The sequence below is a fragment of the Oryx dammah genome, unplaced genomic scaffold (assembly GCF_014754425.2).
Source record: "Oryx dammah isolate SB20612 unplaced genomic scaffold, SCBI_Odam_1.1 HiC_scaffold_10, whole genome shotgun sequence".
In the NCBI taxonomy this organism is placed as follows: Eukaryota; Metazoa; Chordata; class Mammalia; order Artiodactyla; family Bovidae; genus Oryx; species Oryx dammah.
The window spans coordinates 5,417,978-5,438,043 of record NW_024070194.1 but is presented as its reverse complement, the minus strand read 5'-3'; the positions used below and the strand labels follow the sequence as shown (position 1 = coordinate 5,438,043).

The 20,066-nt window shown below is 51.9% G+C and overlaps 1 protein-coding gene and 1 long non-coding RNA gene across 2 annotated transcripts; one reads left to right on the top strand and one right to left on the bottom strand.

Annotated features, from left to right (window-relative positions):
• Positions 1-436: 436 nt before the first annotated feature.
• Positions 437-11,577, bottom strand: SPATA2 (spermatogenesis associated 2). The gene is made up of 3 exons (XM_040248175.1): positions 11,437-11,577; positions 4,675-5,107; positions 437-3,832 (listed from the first exon to the last, which is right to left on the bottom strand). The coding sequence occupies exons 2-3, from the start codon at positions 4,993-4,995 to the stop codon at positions 2,600-2,602; spliced, it is 1,554 nt and encodes a 517-aa protein (XP_040104109.1). The 5' UTR covers positions 4,996-5,107; positions 11,437-11,577; the 3' UTR covers positions 437-2,599.
• Positions 11,578-11,655: 78 nt separating this feature from the next.
• Positions 11,656-12,306, top strand: LOC120869108. The gene is made up of 2 exons (XR_005722434.1): positions 11,656-11,724; positions 11,838-12,306. It is a non-coding gene; the product is annotated as an uncharacterized LOC120869108 (long non-coding RNA).
• Positions 12,307-20,066: the final 7,760 nt, after the last annotated feature.

The following is a 20,066-nucleotide window of genomic DNA, read 5'->3' as shown; positions in this document are numbered from 1 at the left end:
GCCAGGGGACAACTCAGCTCCTGTGCTGCAAAAACAGTCAACCCACCACAGCTACTGAAGCGTGGGCGCCGAGAGCCTGTGCTTGGCAAGAAGAGGAGCCAGTGCGGAGACCAGCGCACCGCCACTAGAGCAGCCCCGAACCACCACAGCGAGAGGAGGCCACGCAGCAGAGGCCGCCACGCAGCAGAGGCCGCAGCAACCTGAACACATACACAGATCTTTTTGTTTGTTTTTTTAAAGTCTGTCTCACAGAACAAGCACTCAAATGCTGGCTGTTTTCATTTGTGAGTTTCATGGAGGAGAAAATGTGAGTCCTGTCACTAAAGAACAAAACATGGTTTGAGCAAAAAACAAACAAAAACAGCGAAAAAACAAACCCAAGCAACCCAAACTTCAGAGCGGCAGAGGGGAGAGACATAAAAGCCTGAACGCTTCATTAACAATGGAAGACACTTTATTATTATTTTTTAAAGCATCTCTCAACATTTCAACTCTTGGTAGACATCAAATGCAAACATCTGCATTTTTAAATTAGCATCTATTTATCTCAATCACAGCAACCTCATACAACTAAGATACACACCGAGGAGGGGCACGGTCACAGCGTTTCCTATTCCAACCCACGAACACAGTGTTTCCGTGATGAGAACCCACGCTGGACTTTCTCTTCCAGAACAAGTGGGTTATTCCTGCTTCTGTCTGCTGTGTAAGTTACGTGGCATCACGGTTGGTTAAGAGTTAGTGTAGTGCTAGAGCAGTCTGAAAATGGAAAACTGGAAAAGTCGGGACTGGGACAGGCATTGACACCTCTGAGATGTGAAAAGGAAGAAGAACATCAAAGATGGGTGCCCCCAAGGGGGAGGGCCTTAGTAATACAGTTGATTGAAACTCAGCTTTATATACACATGGAATATCTACAAGTGATCTACTAAATATATATATAAAAAAAAAGCCATAGAAGATTTTGAAAACCTTAAAATCTCTCAACTGAGTTGGAAGAACATCAGCAAATTCACAGTGGCCTCAGGATTCAGCCAGATGGAAATGTGCTCAGGAGCTGAATACCTCCTCCCATCACAAAACCCACTGCAGGTCAATCCCCGTAACATTCTGTACATCACCAACACTTATGGCTAAAATATATTATTAGTTCACACGGAAGCAGTTTTATTTTCAGATTCTTGCCCCGCTCCTCCTCTGTAACCCCAAAGGATAATCCGGGGTCAGTTAATTCACATAAGGAGTTTAAGGGGCCTTCGGGTTTGGAAGCGCTGAGGCTCGGCTAAGAATCTCAGGAGGCGCCCATCTGCTGGGCGCACGCCGACTCCTGCCCACTTCTAGTGCAAAAAGGTCATGTAGGTTACAGAGGAGTCCTGGAAACAGGTGAAGAGGAGAGGACTGAGGTGGAGGGGTGGTGGGGATCCAAACCCTCTTCCTTCTGAACTGAGACTCGAGGAGACTACAGCGCAAGGCCCACACCCAGCAAGCGGCGAAGACCAGGCTGGAGGTCCGCAGGGTGAGGTTCCTGACTCGTCACTGGGTGGTCACAGTCTGCAGGCGCAGAGACCTCTCAGCCCGGACGAGCTCCCCGAGGTGCGCACTGGAGGTAGGTGTTGAGATTGGTTGCAGGGAAGACAGCGGCTCTCCACGAGCCCAGGGGACGTCATCTCTGTTCCTTCTCCGCGCCCGCACGCTCCACTCGACCTTCGGGCGGTGGCGAGCAGAGGCAACAAGGTGGAAGGGCATGAGCCCCTCCCCTGGAAGACTAAAGAGCCTGGGGCATCTTTATAAATAGCTACATCGGTAATGTTTTCACCACTTTGAAACACACGGGCAAGTTGAATATTTATTTAAAAATAAATCTCAAAAATATCTATGTACAATACAGGAAGAGAAGGATGTGCAAACAACAGAAGGAGTGGGGGGGTCAGTGCTGCGGTGGAAGGTCCACACTGCAGAGCGTGAGGGCCAAGTTCACAGACCCCACGGCTGCTTGAGCTGTGGAGGCAACAGCATGACATTCAGTGAATCCTGGGCTCGGGTCACCGTTGATGCGTAGAGGCAGGGAAGGCAGGCGGGGGATGCCGGCGGGGGTCCCGGTGTTTGGGGACAGCGGCAGAGGGATGAGCCAGTGGAGGAGGCCCGGTGTGGCAGGAGGGCTCATTTCACAAGCCAACAGGCCTCTAGCTCACCGCTCCAGGTGTGCATTTGGAAGCGACCCGGGGGGGCCCTTCCCAATCCAAGTTGGCTTCGCCATGGGAGTGAGGGGTCGGCAAGAGTCCCAGAGATAGAAACCATCTTGAAGAAACAACCCCCCCAACCCCCCCCAAAAAAGAACAGGGAGTGGAGAGATTAGCAAAAAGGAATCCCAACGGAAGTGCCACCCTCTCTCCTGCCAGACGACAAAGCAGCCATCAGTTGAAATAATCTGAGTCGGTAAGGGAACTCCCACGTGGGGTGGCCGGCCCCAGCATCTCCCAACACCCGCGTGGTCAAGGGCAGGGCTCTGCTTCTGAGATCTATGCCTTAACACTGCTTCCCCGTGACACCAGAAAGGTCGGAGGTGTAGCCCTTGGAGCAGGGAGGCGCGGGGTGGCATCTATCTGTACACGAGATGGGAGAACTGGGTGGACTTGTAGTTCAGCTGGTTGTTGGGCATGAACTTGTGCAGCTCGCTCTTTTTGCAGCAGGGGTCGTAATGGTAGGCGCTGAGGCAGGCGTCACAGGAGACTTTGGAACACTGGGTGCAGGTGTTGGCGGCCCCCGGGCGGTTGCAGAAGCCACAGCGGGAGGTGGCGGCGGCGGAGGCAGGTGGCTTGGACTTGGGGTGGAGGTGCGGCGGCCGCTCGAGGCCCTGAGTCTGGCCCGCGTACTTCTCCCGCAGGGCGGCCCCGTGGGCCAGGCTGTCGTGGCCCGAGGCTTTGCCGGGGAAGGCGCTGGGCTTGGCGGCCGGGGAGCAGGCCAGCAGGCTGTCGCAGCGCGGGCAGAGGGCGGCGCTGCAGGCCAGGCCGCAGTTCTGGCACTTGGAGAGGGCGGACTCTTTGGCGGGGGGCGAGCGCTTGTGGTAGCCGGGGTGGGCATCGTTTCTCAGCAGCCAGACGTCGGGCCGCAGGGCGTCCTGCCTCCGGTAGGCAGCCCGGGGCTCCGCGTCCGTGTACAGATCCACGTCGTCAGGGCCAGGCAGGTAGGGGCCGCGGAGCAGGCCGAGCCCGTTGCTGGGAGCGGGGGCCGGCAGGTCGTCGGCGCCGCCGTGCGGAGAGCCAGCCACCGTCAGGAGCGAGGGCGGCGGGCGGACGATCTCGTCCTTGAGCTCGTCCCCGGGGTCGGCGGCCGCCGGCTCCTTCCGCAGGCTCAGCGAGCTCTTCAGGGGAGGCTTCCGGCTCTCCCAGTAGCTGTCGTAGGTGTCCACTGACCGCGAGGGCTTGGTCACGCGGGGCTTGTAGTAGTCCTTGGCCGCCCGCTCGCTGGCCGACTTCTGCAGCACCACGCGCGCCATCGAGGCCGACAGCGGCTCGCGGGCCTCGGCGCGCCGCCGCAGGGCCTCTGCGCACCCCCGCGTGTCCTCCGAGCTGCTCCGGCGCTCGCTCACCACGTCCAACTCCGTGTAGCCCTTGTCCTTGACCTGCGAGTGGATCTCCAGCATCTGCTCGCACTCCACCTTGGCCAGAAAAAGTTCGAAGGAGACCATCTTCACTTGCAGCGTCTCGACCAGCTCTTTGAGCCTGTAGGCGGTCCCCAGCTCGGGAACGTAGCCCATGTAGCTCAGGATGGCTCGGATGTCCTCCTCCAGTAACGTCGACTTGACGTAGTACACGAAGGGGCCCGTGTAGGTCTAGGGGAAGGGAGGGCAGAGGAGCAGAGGTGGGTTCTTCTCTCCCAGACACACCGCGGAGACTGTACCTGGCCGGGGCGCACCCAGTCTGCACACGGGCACGTGGGGAGTGGGGGTCGGGGCCATCTCAGGGCGGCAAGTGGAGGCTACTGCTCCCCAACAACTCAGCGCAGGGGTCTGAGGGAAATGACCCCGGGGGGGCAGGGAGCAAAGCCACTGGCCTTCCACATGGGCTGCAGGAGGTGCAGGGCAAACACTGATGGAGAAAGGGAATCGGGTCAGAGGCAGAAACACCCAGGAGCAATGCGAGTACCCTTTCTGGTATTTCGGTGAGACTTAGCCTGACCCGGGGGGAAACTCTGCTGAGCCACCACCGCCTGTGGAATGATTCAGAACTCTCAGTCTCTAGTTCCTCCTCCCCCTTGTCCCTGTCTCCCTCGCGCAGCAGCCTCCTCAAGGCCTCCACGCTCTCTACCTCCCATACAACCGCCAGGAGTCGTCTTCTCCATTGGAAACCAGATCCCGGCCCTGCCCGCTTCCCAGCCCCCTTAGAATAAATTTCAGCCCCTGCTCTGGGCTCCAAGGCCCTGTGTAACTGGGTGCTGCCCACCTTTCCAACCTCACAGTTTCAGATGTGAGCTGCCAGGGGTGGGCAACCAGTGAAGAAGGCACTATGCAGGGAGCCCAGGTGGGCAATTCTGGTCCTCATCTCAGAGGCAGCCGGGAAGCCAGGAAGGCCCAAGCAGAAGAAGGAGATTACACGGGCACAAACCCTCTTCCCAAGATGGACATCAAGGCGCAAGAGGGGAGAGCAGCGTGCAGGGCCCGTCCCCAGACCTTACCTTGATGCTTCTGAACTCCTTCTTCCAGGGGCAGAGGAAGAGGTTGATGCCCACCGTCTCAAGCACACTGAAGGCGCAGCACAGGGCCCGCAGGCTGGAGGAGCGGAGCGAGCGCAGGGAGCTCTCCACCACTTCATAGAACTGGATCAGCCGGAATCGATAAAAGGGGTCCACCTTGTGCAGGCTGAGCAGGGTGGAGGCTGCCGCCCGCAGGGACTCATCACTGCTGGAGGTGGTGTCCCCTTGGCCCTCGTGGAACTGCACATACTTCCGGAACAAGTCATCCTTGTATTTTGCATCCATTGAACTGGGCTTCCCCATCCAATCCGATCCAGGGACAGGGGCTACCTTATCTCCTCCATGGCTTCTGGCTTAGAGGCAGGGACATTGCCAGAAGCGTCAACATGCTGCCTGCCTGGACCCGCAGAATGCTCTGGAAGGGGAAGACCGAGAAGCAAGTCATTCCTCGAAATGGTCCACGTCCCATCTGGTGGCTGCCGAGGCCAAACCAGAAGCAGAGCCGGCCTGAGCTACACCAGGGCTTCAACACACTTACCGGACAGGAGTGGAAACAGGACGGGCAAGGTCCTTGATGCTGCTGGAAAGTAGGATTAGGGGCATCGAGCCTGGTTTCACAGGGGTGAGGGAGGGTTAAAAAGCCCCTGAAAAAATGAGGGTTAGACCCAAAGCGGGAGGTGCTGGCAGGGAGGCAGGCCCCGGGCTAACACTATGAGTGCTTGCCACATGCCAGGTGCCCACGCCTCCTAACTCATCCTGTCTTCAACAGCCCTAGGAGGTCAGTGGCATCGTTACCCCCATTTCACATATGGGAAAACTGAGACACAGACACACTAAGAAACGCGCCCAAAGTTATAGGACTATCAGGAAGCAGGACTGAGGTGAGCGCCCAGGCAGGCTGCTACAAAGTCCATGCCCTTCACTGCCACACCCCTTTCCTGAGGCCAGAAAGAAGCTGGCATGTGAACAGCAAGCAGGCTAGTGAGGCTGAAGCAGAGAGAGGAGGAGCGTCACAGGACACAAGGCTGCCCACACCAGCAGGATCCCAGCCCCGGGTCTCAACGAGTCAGACATTTCAGTCAAAGAGCCCCGTGAAGCCCCTGAAGGGTTCAAAGCAAGGAGGATAGGAGCATGATCACACCTGTGATCATTAAAAAAAAAAAAAGGCTACATTGGCTGTTGACTCTTGGAGAGTCCCTTGATCTGCCTGTTTTTCGGGGGGGGGGGGGCGGGGGGTGGTTTTGGCCATGCCCTGTGGCTTCTGGGATATTAGTTCCCCGACGGGGACTGAACCTGTGCCCCCTAAAGTGGAGGCATAAGTCCTAAGCACTGGACCACAAGGGAATCCCACTCCACCTTTGTTTTTTACGGTTCCCTCTTGTGAGAGGACAGAACCTTCTGGGCTGGACGCACAGGGTTCACACACTCTTGCCGTCTTCCTGGCCACTTGTTAGTAGAGTAGGCACAGATCCATCAGTATTCTTGGCGCTACGATGCTGCAGCAAATATGTATTCATCAAGGGATACTGCCAGGGCCAGGGGAGGCAACACAGCCCATAGGGGTTACAGACAGATTTCAAAGCTGGACTGCCTGGGTGTGAACCCTGGATCTGCTTCTCCAGGTTACGTGGGCCAAGTACTCAACTCAGTCTTCTCATCTGAAAAAGGGGGTTAATAATTCTTATAGTCCAGAGCTGGTAGAAGGATTCTCTGCAGTCAGTACAGAAAGCTCTTCAGGGACTTCCCCAGTGTCCAGGGGTAAAGAACCTGCCCTCCAATGCCAGGGGTGAGGGTTCCATCCCTGGTCAGGGAACTGCGACCCCAGACGCCTCGGGGTAACTAGGGCAGCCTGTGCACTGCCACAAAGAGCCCACAAGCTGCAATGAAGCCCCAGTACAGCCAAGGGAAGGAAAGGAAAAGAACGCTCTCCAGAATGCCAGCTCAGAGTAGGCCCACGAGGCACACAAGCAGACGTCCCCAGTGTCGGAAGGTGCAACACCTACCAAGCGTTCTCAGAGGTGAGATCAGAGTGAGGCAAACATCTCCCACTGGGGTGGGCGTGTGCTTTCACACTCACCTGTCCTGCCCACAAGCTCCATGGGTGCAGAGATTGTGACCAAGTGACTGAGGAAAGGTCACAGTGCCAGGGCAGGGCACACGCTTCATAAAAACCTGCCGCTGTCTGAGTGTGTGTGTGTGTGGGGGGGGAGTGGTTCCTGTTGGCTGTGGGAGATGTGGGGGGTGGCGGTTCCTGTTGGCTGTGGGAGATGGTGAGGGACCAAAAACAAGCTGCGGTGGGATGGGATGGACCTGCACAGTCCTCCAGCAGCTCTGAGTCCGACTCAGAAGTCCTAGGTGCCCATCAGCCTGGCGACAATCAGGAAGTCCATAAAATCATGCAGGCGGTAATGGACATTCCTCTGGCTTCTCCAGTTTTGGGGAGATGCCCCAGGGGTAAGACATGCAGGAGAATTAGGGACACAGAGAGGCCACCTTCTCCCACCCATTGCCCTGCCAAGGAAGCCCAAGGCTCAGACCTGAGCCGCACACAGGTGAACAGTGCCACCTGGGATCAGATTCTCCCTCCTGCCCAAGGTCGCTGTGGCCCTCAGAACAGCCCTGCCTGCCCTTTAAGGTGCACCCACACAGGCCCTGCTGCCTGCTCCTCAAACACAGCACGCCCGTTTTGATCACAGGACCTTTGCACATGTTGTTCCTTCTGCAGGTTCCTCCTGTCACAGGCTCGCTCTCATCATTCAGGTCTCAACTCAAGCATCACTCCTCTGAAGCTCTCCCTGACCACCCCAGCTCAGTAAAGCGCACCTGCCTGGCCCTTGTCATCCCATCATCCTGGGGTAATCACCATCTGAAATCATCAACTTTGGGCATCCCGGGCGGGTCCAGTGGTTAAGATTCCACAGTTCACTGCAGGGGGCATGGGTTCGAACCCTAGTGGGGTAAGTTCTACATGTTGCTGGGTGTGGCCAAAAAAAAAATACTCTGGGAAATTTTCAACTTTATTCATTTACTATCTTCCTGTCTGTCTCCCCTCAATATCCAGTAAGCAGTCAACCCTGCAAAGGCAAGGACAATGTCTGTTTTGTTCACCATGATGCCTAACACAGCACCTGGCACACAGTAGGTATTTGATAAAACAGGCAAAACGCATGATGCTAAGCACGTCAGCGTTCACCATGCTCGCGTTTCTCGTTTAGCTCTCCTTATAGTTCTGGAAGGCCAGCAGGAGAGGGAAGAAAGCAAGGCTCCATGACATGATCTGCCACAGGGTTATGTAAGCTCAGGGTTAGGAAAAGGCGGACCCCAGCTTCCAAGCCTGGCCTGAGGACTGGAAAGCTGTGTTCCTCCCGCCATCCCATGATTCCTGAGCTCAGTGATATTCAGGCCTCCATGGTGCCAGGCCCCAGGCTGGTGCAGTTGGGGGGACAGGGCGTAGGCAGGGGACAGGAGGGCACAGCGGTTGAGAAGACAGAGCTCTGCCCTGAATTCTAGCTGAACAGGCTTACCGCTCAGTATCAAAGTATGTGTGTTTGCTTTAAAAATAAAACTGCAAAAAAAAAAAAAATAATAAAAATAAAACTGCATTGCAACCTGAGAGAAGACATCACTGTCCTTGCTAAAAAAAAAAAAAAAAAAAAAAAAAAAAACCCATATGCGTTTACCTTTTTTTTTTTTATTTATCCAAAAGAGGCTTCCATCCGGCCTCTGGCCCCAGGGACTGTTTTTTAGTACATCTGAGAACAATTTAGACAGAGCGACATCAAGCCTCCAAAACACTGCTATGATTTTTCTCCAAAGAAGTCAGGCTTGAGCCAATAGAGACTGACTTTTTTTTTAAAAAACAGAGTCAGCCACCCTCAAGCTCAGCTCAGCGTCTGCTCAGCGCTGTAACCATACCACAGTCCCCACCTTTGTTTGTGGCTGGCAAATAAACAAACAAAAGGACTGCAAACAGCCCAGTCCTAACGTGAAGGGCAGGAAACACATCTAAGGGGAATCTTGAACCAGCCTATACTGGTGAGGAAACAGGTGAAAGAAAATGCTACAAGATCCTTGAGGAAAGGCGAACAATGATCGTGGTCCTACTGCGCGCTAGGCCTCGGGCTTTCCACTTTAACTGCATCATCCAGTTTAATCCTCACAGTTCTACGAGGAGAGAGGCCAAGGCTCTGCCACTAAACAACCTGCTCAACAGAGCCTGAAAAGGTCAGAGCTGGAATTGGAACCTGGGGTGGCCAGCCCATGGCCTGGAATCTCCCTCCTTTACTTCGTCATCTGTGGGTACCATGAGTACCATTCACCAAGGGGTTAGCACAGAAGGGCCCTCTGCTAAGTGCCCCATGAAAATCAACGAAATCCACTCGACAACCCCAAGGTTAAACAAGGAAAAACTGAGGCTCAGAGGGGCTAACTGGAGGAGAGAATGGCAACCCCCTCCAGTATTCCCACGGCCACAGAGAATCCCACGGCCAGAGGAGCCTGGCGGGCCACAGGCCATGGGCTCACAAAGAATCTGACACAACTGAGCGACTCAGCGTGCATGCACAGAGGGGCCGAGTCACTCGCCCTAAGCCATAAGGACAGGAGAAGGGGCTCAGGGATCTGAACCTGTGATGCCAAAACCCTGACTCAAGCTCTGAGCTGCGCTGCTTTCAGGCACAGCCGTCCAGCTGCTGGACAGCTCTACTCAGAAGGGCTTGACTAAGGCAGACGCGCTATGGCAGGGCCAGCAGAGCTGAGTTCTAAAAATTTCGGTGGCAGCAAGACTCCCATCTTCTCACACGGAGCAGGACTGGAAGAGCACAGATCTCTCTATGACGTAAGCTCGAGGGCTGAGAGGGGAGGCTGACCAGCGCCTGGCCAGTGGTAAAGCAGCTGACATCATCCCTCCTGAATTCATTTTCTGAGAATACAGGCTGCATTGTAGCTGGTCATAGCTGATGTCTCTTCTGAGCACAGAGCCAGCAATTTATTCCTAGCACTCTGCAAGAACAACAAAAAACACGCTCTCTGCAAAAACAGCGTGGTTACAGGATACCAAGACAGCGCAGTGACAGAAGCCGTTAATTTCTCCAAGCAACCCAAGGACTGGAATGCCAAGACATGCCAGGCTGGTGGAAGAATAAAAAAAAAAAAGCATGGTACCATGAACATCCCTAACAGAATCGGGTAGGTGTCCAGAGCCAAGAGACCTGGTCAGCACCTTCCTGCACCCACAATCTGGGCCCCCCTTTGAAGAGAGATATTGCAGTCAGGGGCGGGGGGAGGGGTGGTGGTGGTATTCTAATTATTTTTTAAACATCTCAGAGGAAAGCTGGATCTGTTTAAAACCTCACTGAACGGAACTGAAATGATTCTGGATAGGGAAGGATGAGCTTGGCTTTACCTCAGCTGGCCCATTCAAGCAGAAACATTCCCCAAGCAGCATCTGAAGGCTTCCTCCTCCCTGCACAGGCAGAAGCTATTTTGGGCCCGGCACTGCCCCAGTCCACAGGTTTACAGATCCCTGGTCTAGCTTCAGGCCACTCAGAGTTCCCTGGGCCTCCAAACAGCAGCAAGGGGAGTGCCCATCAACCCCCTCCACCTCCACACCCCACTCCTTGGCACTCATCCCCAAGCCCCTGAGACACATCCTAAGCAACCTTCCACTGGCAGTGAAAACACCAAAGGGTCCCCACACCCCAACCCAATCCCAGAGAGATTCAGAGAAAGGGCTTCCCGACCTCTGAAAATAGCCTCAGCCGATGCTGAAATTGGGCTTCCCCAGTGGCAGCTGCCGCTGGCAGAGGGGCTCTGGAGCAAGCAGGATCCCCTCCCTGCAGCACACAGAAGCTGGCAACTGCTACTCCCAGTCTGGTGATTCTTACAGCCTCTAAGCGCCACATCAGTTGTGCAAAACACCCTAGTCCCAATCTCGGGCCCTCCCCAGGGACTGTGGCCGAATTGACAGCAGCTATCGACAGCAGCTATCATTTATTGGCGGGGAGGCGGGGGGCTTCCCTGGTGGCTCAGATGGTAAAGCATCCACCTGATGGCAGGAGACCCGGGTTCCATCCCTGAGCTGGGAAGATCCACTGGAGGAGGGCATGGCAACCCACTCCAGTATCCTTGCCTGGAGAATCCTATAGACAGAGGAGCCTAGCGGGCTACAGTCCTGTGGGGTCGCAGAGAGTCGGACACGACTGAAGCGACTGAGCACGCACGCATCATTTATTGGACGCCTGCTGTATGCCAGAGGCTGTGCTTCGTATGCATCTCCCTTCATCCCCACCCCGGCCCCGAGCAGACAGGTTCACTCCCCATTGAACTAACCAGCCAACTGAGACTCAGACGATGGAGTGACTTGTCCAAGGTCACATAATGAGTACAAACCCCGGTCTGCCACCGGAGCCCAGGCTGAGGACCAACTGCGCGGTAACTGCCTGCGGCTGGAATCGGGGTGTTCTGCTGCCGCGGCCGTCTCCGAACAGGGGGTGCTCCTCCTGAGCTGCCCCGAGCCTCCCACCGCCGGTCTCCAGGAGGTTGCAAGGCAGCCCTCGGGGGGAGCCGGGATCCTGAGGAGCACCCGGGCCCCCGGAGTGCCGGAAAGGCGGGTTCGCCCATCGCCCCCTCGCCGGCCGCGAAGGGACCCCACTCCCGGGCCGGCCGAGCCCCGCCGAATCGGGCGCCCCCTCCGCCCAGGGAAGCCCCAGACGCCGTTTCCGCCCGCGGCCGAACCGCCCTTACCCCGGCACCGCCGCCGAGGACAGCCCCGCCGAGGTGAGCAGGAAGCAGCCGCGGCCGCCGCCGGAGCCGGGCCCGGCTGGGCGCTCGGAGCTCCGGCTGGGCGCTCGGAGCTCCGGCCGGCTGCGGGAGACCGAGACCAGTACCCTGGGGCCGCGGCGACCCGGAAGCACTCAGTCCGGAAGTGACGTCTCGGAGGCGGGCCCAAAGGGAGGCCAGGCCGCGGCTGCGCGCTGGGCCGGGGAGAGGCCGACACTCGCCGGAGGCGGAGAAGAAGCCGGAGGCAGAAAGGTGAGCGAGAAGCGGCGGCGTCCCGCTTCGGAGCCTAAAGGCCCGCCGCCGCGGGGCTGGGGCTGGGACCCGGAAATAAACGGGCCGGAAGTGACGCACGCCCTCGGTCCCAGGATGGCGGCTGGCCGAGTTGTCATGGGAACCTGGCCGGAGCCCGGAGGTGGTAACTTGGAGCTGTGAGCTCAGATGGAGAAATTCGCGGCTTCCACCTCCCGGTCTTCCCCGTTATTCATGCGATCTGACCATGAGCTCCCGACCGCGCCAGAGTAGAAGCTGACAGTTGGATCCTTCACCCCCATTTTACAGGTGGAAATACCAAGGCTTAAAAAAAAGCACACGAGATGCCCAGTGTCACGTGAGACTGAATCCAGCCTTGAGGGGACTTGCGGTGTTACAGGCTGTGTCTAAGAGGGGGTTCCAGTTTTGCCTTTACCACTTACGAACAACATAACCTTGGAATAGTTACTTAACTTCTCTGAGCCTCGGCCTTTTCACCTATAAATGCAAGAATAATATACTGCCTCCTGGGATTCAAGTGAGTATGGAAGCCACTTACTAAAATTATTAAAGTAGTTGCATTCAGTTTAGTTGCTCAGTCGTGTCCCACTGTTTGCGACCCCATGGACTGCAGTACATCAGAGTTCTCTCTCCTTCGCTATCTCCTAGAGTTTGCTCAAATTCATGTCCATTGAGTCGGTGATGTCATCTAACCATCTCATCCTCTGTCCTCTCCTTCTTCAATCCTTTCTTCTCCGCCTTCAATCTTTCTCAGCATCAGGGTCTTTTCCAGTGAGTCGGTTCTTCGCATCAGGTGGCCAAAGTTTGGAGCTTCAGCTTCAGCATCAGTCCTTCCAGTGAATATTCAGGTCTGATCTCCTTTAGGATGGACTGGTTGGATCTCCTTGCCAGTCCAAGGGACTCTCAAGAGTCTTCTCCAACACCACAGTAGTTGCATTAGTGTAATAATCTAAATACACTGTTTTAAAAATCTGGTTAAGTTGGTAATTCCTTGGTGGTCCAGTGTTTAGGTCTCCATGCTTGCACTGCTGAGCGACTGCGTCCAATGCCTGGTAAGGAACTTGAGATCCTGCAAGCTGCATGGCACGGCCAAAAAATACATAAATAAATAAAATATAAAATAAAATCTGGGTAAGTCAAAGGAAATGACTTTCCTTAGCCCTCAACTTCCCTGAATGGAAACCAGCATCGAGGAAGACCAAGCCAAACACTGTCTCCTTGGCTTGTCACTTCACCAGACACCTGCAGTGTAGACTACACTGGCATCAATTCTGGTGGCTTGTCACACTTCACTTCATGGATTTGTCTTCTACCCATCACGTTGATGGTTTTTCCAGAGGTGGCTAGTGGTAAAGAACCCACCTACCAGTGCAGTGAGACTTAGGAGACTCGGGTTTGATCCCTGTGTTGAGAAGATCCCTTGGAAGAGGAAATGGCATCCACTCAGTATTCTTGCCTGGAGAATGCCATGGACGGAGGAGCCTGGTGGGCTACAACCCATGGAGTTGCAAGGAGTCAGACAACTGAAGCTACTTAGCATACACACACACACCTTGTTAACTGTGAACTTTGCTTTTGTGGTTCATGACTCACTGAACCCTTAGGGCTTGCAAAGTGTCCAGCACCTACACAAGACTTTGTTGAACACATTTACCATTGAACCACTCATTCTAACTCACCCCAGATATTTATTGAAGACTCAGGGCTCACAACATGACAAGTTCTCTTTCTCCAGCATGGTCTTGGCTCTCTGTACCTACCATATTCTTCTACCACTTTGGCCTCTGTGCCTGTATATGCTGTTCACTGGGTATGAATGTTCTTCCTTTCCTCCCTTCCTTGTTTTCTTGACTTCCAGCCCCAACTGAGTTGTCATATCCTTTCTGAAGCTTTCTCTGATTTCTTCAGGCAAAGACCCACCTTCCCCTGGTTTCCCACCCCACAACAACATCTTTCATAATTAAAAAAGTTTAAAAAAATTTTTTGGCCATGACGTGTGCCATGTGGGAATCTTAGTTCCCCAACCAGGGATAGAACCCTTGCCCTCTACATTGGAAGTGTAGAGTCTTAGCCACTGGATTGCCAGAGAAGTCCCCTGTGTTTTATAATAGCTGTGTTTCCCATGAGCTCTGCACATGTCTGATCAGGAGCTGTCCAACAGGTGTTGTGTGAGTGCAGGATTCCCTCTCTAGGCCTTGGTGTCCCCAGCTAAAGTCAGTGGGTCTTGTCTCAGGAGTCAGTGACATGGTGCCTGGAGAGCATTTGGAGAACCAACAACCTGCTATTCAGAGTAGCAATTACTGTATTTATCTGTTGCTGCCTGTACCTCTGCTGTTACCAGCTCATGTGTAAGCTCCTGTCTTAATCACTCCTAAGCTGATGGTGTTTATAGGAAGTCCAGCTGAGAAAAACTGTCCCACCCAAACTCCGCCTTTGCAACAACTCAAAACTGTACCTTGGAAACCATTACAAGAGTGCACGAGGCTGTTAATAAGTCCCTTCCAGCTCTGTGGTTTTGTGACAGCCAAAAAGAAAACAAAAGTTTTAAGAAGGCTTTAGTGGTAGGAAACCCTGGTCACTGATTCTCGGTGACATTTTGTATCAGAAAAATACCAAAATCTCTGAAGGGAGACATATTTCTCATCTTGAAAGCAGGGCTGGAGGCCTGAGATTTCTCTGCTTGGTGACGTGTAATCGCAGGAGCATCCTTTGCAGATTTTATTACATAATGGTTAGCGGATTATGTAACAGTCATGGGACAGTGATCAGGCATCTCTACTTTCTAAAAGCCAGCAACATGAACCATCTACCTACTTCTTTCTATTTTTTAGCGTATTTTTTTAAATCACAAAAGTGCTGTATGAATTCTAATGACATAGGCATGTGTAGAACAAAAAATGAAAAAGAAAAGCAAGCCTATGACCCACTACTTTGATTTCCTGGAATCTACCAGAGAAAAAGCAGAAGTGCACAAAAAGACCTGTTGCGTTATTGTTTGTAACGCGAAAACAAAACCCAGAAACTTTCTAAGTGCCCATCATTGGGGAATGGTGTAGCCATACTAATGACTACTATCTATCACTTTAAAAGGGTGATGTAACCCTACATAACTCTGCAAGATATATTTTGGAAGGAAAAAAGAGAGCAATACCCTGAAATGGAAAACAAAACATCAACCAACACTATATATTTTCTAAGGGTGCGTATGTATGAAGCCAACTGGGGACAATAGTGCAAGTAGAGATCATGTTTTTCAAATCAGTCTACAAATACAAATTATGATTTTTATGAATATCTTTCTCCCCTAGAAGTCAGTTAACTCTTTGAGGACAAAACTACTATGTCTGTTTTGCTTACAATTATATTACTACTCCATGCCATGCTACACTACGCTGTACCCATCAAAGAGTTCAACAGCAACTGTTTTTAACTGAAATTTTCATCGAATGCCTACAATGTGCCAGGACTGATGTTAGATTTAAGGACATAGACCCAAGAAAGACAGATACAGTGCTTGCCCTCAAAGAGTGTACCATCTCCTTACCAGAAAGAGAAGATTAATAAGTTAGGAGTAAAGAAAGAAAGAAGGTGAAGTCCCTCAGTCATGTCTGACTCTTTGCGACCCCATGGACTGTAGCCTAGCACGCTCCTCTGTCCATGGGATCTTCCAGGCAAGAGCACTGGAGTGGCATTTCTGAACTGAAAACCAGTGATTCAGGAGAGAAGATGATGAATGTTGTGAGAAGGACAAAGAGCTTAGAGAATGGAGAAGTGACATCAGAGATGGCACACTGGGGACAGCCCCAAGGAGGAGGTGGCATGGGCTTTGGACATATAAGGGTATCCAGCTTTCCTTCCAGCTGGAGGGAAGAAAGCAGTTAAAAGTGAGGACTGCTGAAATTCCACTGCCTACAAGTATATACAGTGGGTGTAACTAGCTACTAGAGTACTATCGTCTCATACTACATAGTGCCAGAAATTAGAAGAACTGTCATACAACCTAGTACCTGGCCCACAGGAGGCATGCAATAAATACTTCAGTGAGAAAACAAATATTGTTGAACCCCTACCGTCTGCCAGCTGATTATTGCCAGTTTCCCAGCTGATCATGATCAGGCATTCAGGTTTCTGAGGAGAAGCTAGAGGTCCAGCTTTCTAAGTGAAATTTCTCAATTATAAACACCATATGTAAACATACTTCCTAGGGACTTCCCTGGTGGGTCAGTGGTTAAGAACAGAATCTGCCTGCCAATGCGGGGAACACGGGTCCGATCCCTGGTATGGGAGGATTCCACATGGCACGGGGCATCTGAGCCCTTTCGCCACAACTACTGAAGCCTGCACACCCTAGGGCCTGTGCTCCACAACAAGAGAAACCACAGCAAGCAGAAGCTTGTGGATCACCATTAGAGAGTAGCCCCCACTTAAAAAAAAAAAAATATATATATATATATATATATACACACACACACACTTCCTAGTTCTGCCAACAAAGGGAGCCTATGAGAAATGACACCACTGTAAAAAAAAAAAAAAAAGGAATTCCCTGGAGTTTGAGTGGTTAGGACTCTGTGCTTCCACTGCAGGAACACAGGTTTGATCCCTGATCAGGGAACGAAGATCCCGCATGCCATGTGGTGCAGCCAAAAAGAAATCAACAACAACAATAAAGTGGAAAGAACCCAAGTGAAAGTATTTAGTCGATAAATGTGTCTGACTCTTTGCAACCCTGTGGACTGTAGCCTGCCAGGCTTCTCTGTCCACGGAATTCTCCAGGCAAGAATACTGGAGTGGGTAGCCATGTCCTTCTCCAGATCTTCCCAACCCAGGGATCGAACCCGGTTTCCCACATTGCAGTCTGAGCCACCAGGGAGGCCCCAAGTGTCTATCAACTTATGAGTGGATATACAAAATGTGGTATTTCCACACAGTGGGATATTCAGCCATTAAAAAGGAATGAAGTTCTGATGAATGCTACACCATGAATTAACCTTGAAAACATTGTGCTAAGTGAAAGAAGCAAGTCACAGAAGGACAAACATTGTCTGATTCCACTTACCAGAAATGCCTATTATAGGCAAATTCAAAGAGACAAAAAGTAGAATAGACATTCCCAGGAGCAACCATAATATCCATTTTTCAGTTATAGTCATTATCAGATCTTGCTGGGTTAATGTTGTTTGTACTTCATTACATGGCTTGATATAATACAAATTGCAAAATGCTGTGCAAAAGTGGTGAGCTGGTGGAGTGACTGATGAACAACAATATTCTGGAAGCAGCCTTTTTATGTGGTCATCCTCCTGTGTCTTTCCTTTTTATAGCTGAATCATTCACTGCCCAAATTCCACCACCTCTCAGGATACTTGACACACAGAAGTTATTGGTTAGATAGACATTTACATGCCAGTGTCACTCATGTTAAAAGCCCCTGCAATCCAAGACTGTGTTCTTTTTTTTTTTCCAGTATTTTTTTCCTTTTTGGTTCTTACTTCCATCCTAAGTTGTTGCTGTTCAGTTGCTCAGTCATGTCTGACTCTCTGCGACCCCATGGACTGCAGTATGTCAGAGTTCTCTGTCCCTCACTGTCTCCTGGAGTTTGCTCAAATGCATGTCCGTTGAGTCGGTGATGCCATCCAACCATCTCATCCTCTGTCATCTCCTGCCTTCAATGTTTCCCAGCATCAGGGTCTTTTTCAATGAATCAGCTCTTTGCATCAGATGGCCAAAGTATTGGAGCTTCAGCTTCAGCATCAGTCCTTCCACTGAATATTCAGGGTCGATTTCCTTTAGGATTGACTGGTTTGATCTCCTTGCTGTCCAAGGGACTCTCAAGAGTCTTCTCCAGCACCACAGTTCAAAAGCATCAATTCTCTGGTGCTCAGCCTTCTCTACGATCCAACTCTCACATCTGTACGTGACTACTGGAAACAGTATAGTTTTGACTAGACAGACCTTTGTAGCAAAGTGATGTCTCTGCTTTTTAATACTCTGTCTAGGTTTGTAATAGCTTTTCTTCCAAGGAGCAAGCATCTTTAATTTCATGGCTGCGGTCACCATCCACAGTGATTTTGGAGCCTAAGAAAATAAAGTCTGTCACTGTTTCCATTTTTTCCCCCATCTATTTGCCATGAGTAAGCTATAAGGGATAGGAGTGGTCAACATTTAAGCAACTGGGAAGATTTAAGAACAAGGGAAGCCTTGTTCCACCTAGTTGGGCCAGGTGTGGCGGGCCTGTAACAGACTCGTTTGCCCCCTAGTGGTGCACGTGGGAACTCCTACAGCTTTCTGTTCGCAATTTGGCAGTCTTGAAGAACTGCTGACATTGAGATGAAATTATCTACCCATAGATTAATAAATGTAGAAATGCATAATGGTGTAAGTTCTACCTACTTTAGATAAGCATAGTAATAAATACATTTTACATGTGACCTGAGGTTGAGAGATAAGACTCTGAGAGTTACTTGATTTGAGGGCTAGGAACCACCTGTGCTAGATTCTCAGCTGCCTCAGTGGTAAAGAAGCCACCTGCCAGCGTAGGAGACATAAGAGACACGGGTTTGCTCTCTGGGTCAGGAAGATCCCCTGGAGTAGGAAAATGACAACCCACTCTAGTACTCTTGCCCGGAAAATCCCATGGACAGAGGAGCCTGGTGGACTGTGGGGTCCCATGAGTCCATGGGGTCCCAAAGAGTCGGACACAAGTGAGCAACAACAGAAACATTGACTGGGGCGGGGGGTGGGGTATAATGTAGGCCGCTGCTGCTGGTGCTGCTGCTGCTGCTACGTCGCTTCAGTCATGTCCGACTTTGTGCGACCCCATAGACGGCAGCCCACCAGGTTCCACCATCCCTGGGATTCTCCAGGCAAGAACACTGGAGTGGGTCGCCATTTCCTTCTCCAATGCATGAAAGTGAAAAGTGAAAGTGAAGCCACTCAGTCGTGTCCAACTCTTAGCGACCCCATGGACTGCAGCCCACCAGGCTCCTCCGTCCATGGGATTTTCCAGGCAAGAGTACTGGAGTGGGCTGCCATTGCCTTCTCCGATAATGTAGGTTAATGGTTCGCAAAGTGCAGCCCCTACCAGCAGCACTTGCACCACCTGGCGAAAATGTTAGAAAGGCAGATCCTTGGGCCACGCTCTAGATTTACTGACCAGCTGAATTCGAAACTCTGGGTGGCTGCCCCCAGCAACTCTTATTTTCAGAATCCCCCCCAGGTGACTGCGATGTATACTAGAGTTTGAGAGCAACTGGCACTCCTTTTTGGTTGTTTTTCACTTTTTAAAAATTTTAGCCCCACCCTGTGGCATATGGGCCTTTAGTTCCCCTTGGTCCCGCTGCATTGGAAGTTTAGCCACTGGATTGCCGGGGGAAATCCTGACTCCTGTGTTCCATCTGTGTTAAAAGGTGATTTAATACCTCTGTGCGTCTATTTGCATGATTGTAAAACGCAAATTGGCTTCCCAGATAGCTCAGTGGTAAAGAATTCCCCTGTTGAGGCAGGAGACACAGGAGACGCTGGTTCTATGTCTGGGTCAGGAAGATTCCCTGGAGGAGGAAATGGCAACCCATTCCAGTGTTCTTGCCTGGGAAATCCCATGGACAGAGGAGCCTGATAGGCTACAGTCCACTGGGTCTCAGAGTTGGACGAGACTAAGCACACACACAAAATGCAAATAGTAGAACCTGTCACAGCTTGTTGTGAGGATTCATGTAATATACTATTATTTCAATCCTGTCCTCTTCTCTGTCACTGTTGTAGTTCAGTCACTTAGTCGTGTCCAGCCCTCTGTGACCCCATGGACTGCAGACACACCAGGCTTCCCTGTCCTTCACTACCTCCCGGAGCTTGCTCAAATTCATGTCCATTGAGTTGGTGATGCCATCCAACCATCTCATCCTTGGTCTCCCCCTTCTCCTGCCTTCAACCTTTCCCAGGATCAGAGGCTTTTCCAGTGAGTCAGCTCTTCACATCAGGTGGCCAAAGTATTGGAGCTTCAGCTTCAGCATCAGTCCTTCCACTGAATATTCAGGGTCGATTTCCTTTAGGATTGACTGGTTTGATCTCCTTACTGTCCAAGGGACTCTCAAGAGTCTTCTGCAGCACCACAGTTCAAAAGCATCAATTCTCTGGTGCTCAGCCTTCTTTATGGTCCAACTCTCACATCCGTACATGACTACTGGAAAAACCATAGCTTTTACTATACAGACCTTTGTCAGCAAAATAATGTCTCTGCTTTTTAATACTCTGTCTAGGTTTGTAATAGCTTTTCTTCCAAGGAGTAAGCATCTTTTAAGTTCATGGCTGCAGTCACTGGCCTC

Bases quoted from the DNA above. Each gene is read 5' to 3' on its own strand.
- SPATA2 (XM_040248175.1), bottom strand. From the start codon at position 4,995: ATGGGGAAGCCCAGTTCAATGGATGCAAAATACAAGGATGACTTGTTC. The intron at 3,833-4,674 runs GTAAGGTCTGGG...CCCTTCCCCTAG, and splicing joins AGGAGTTCAGAAGCATCAAG to ACCTACACGGGCCCCTTCGT.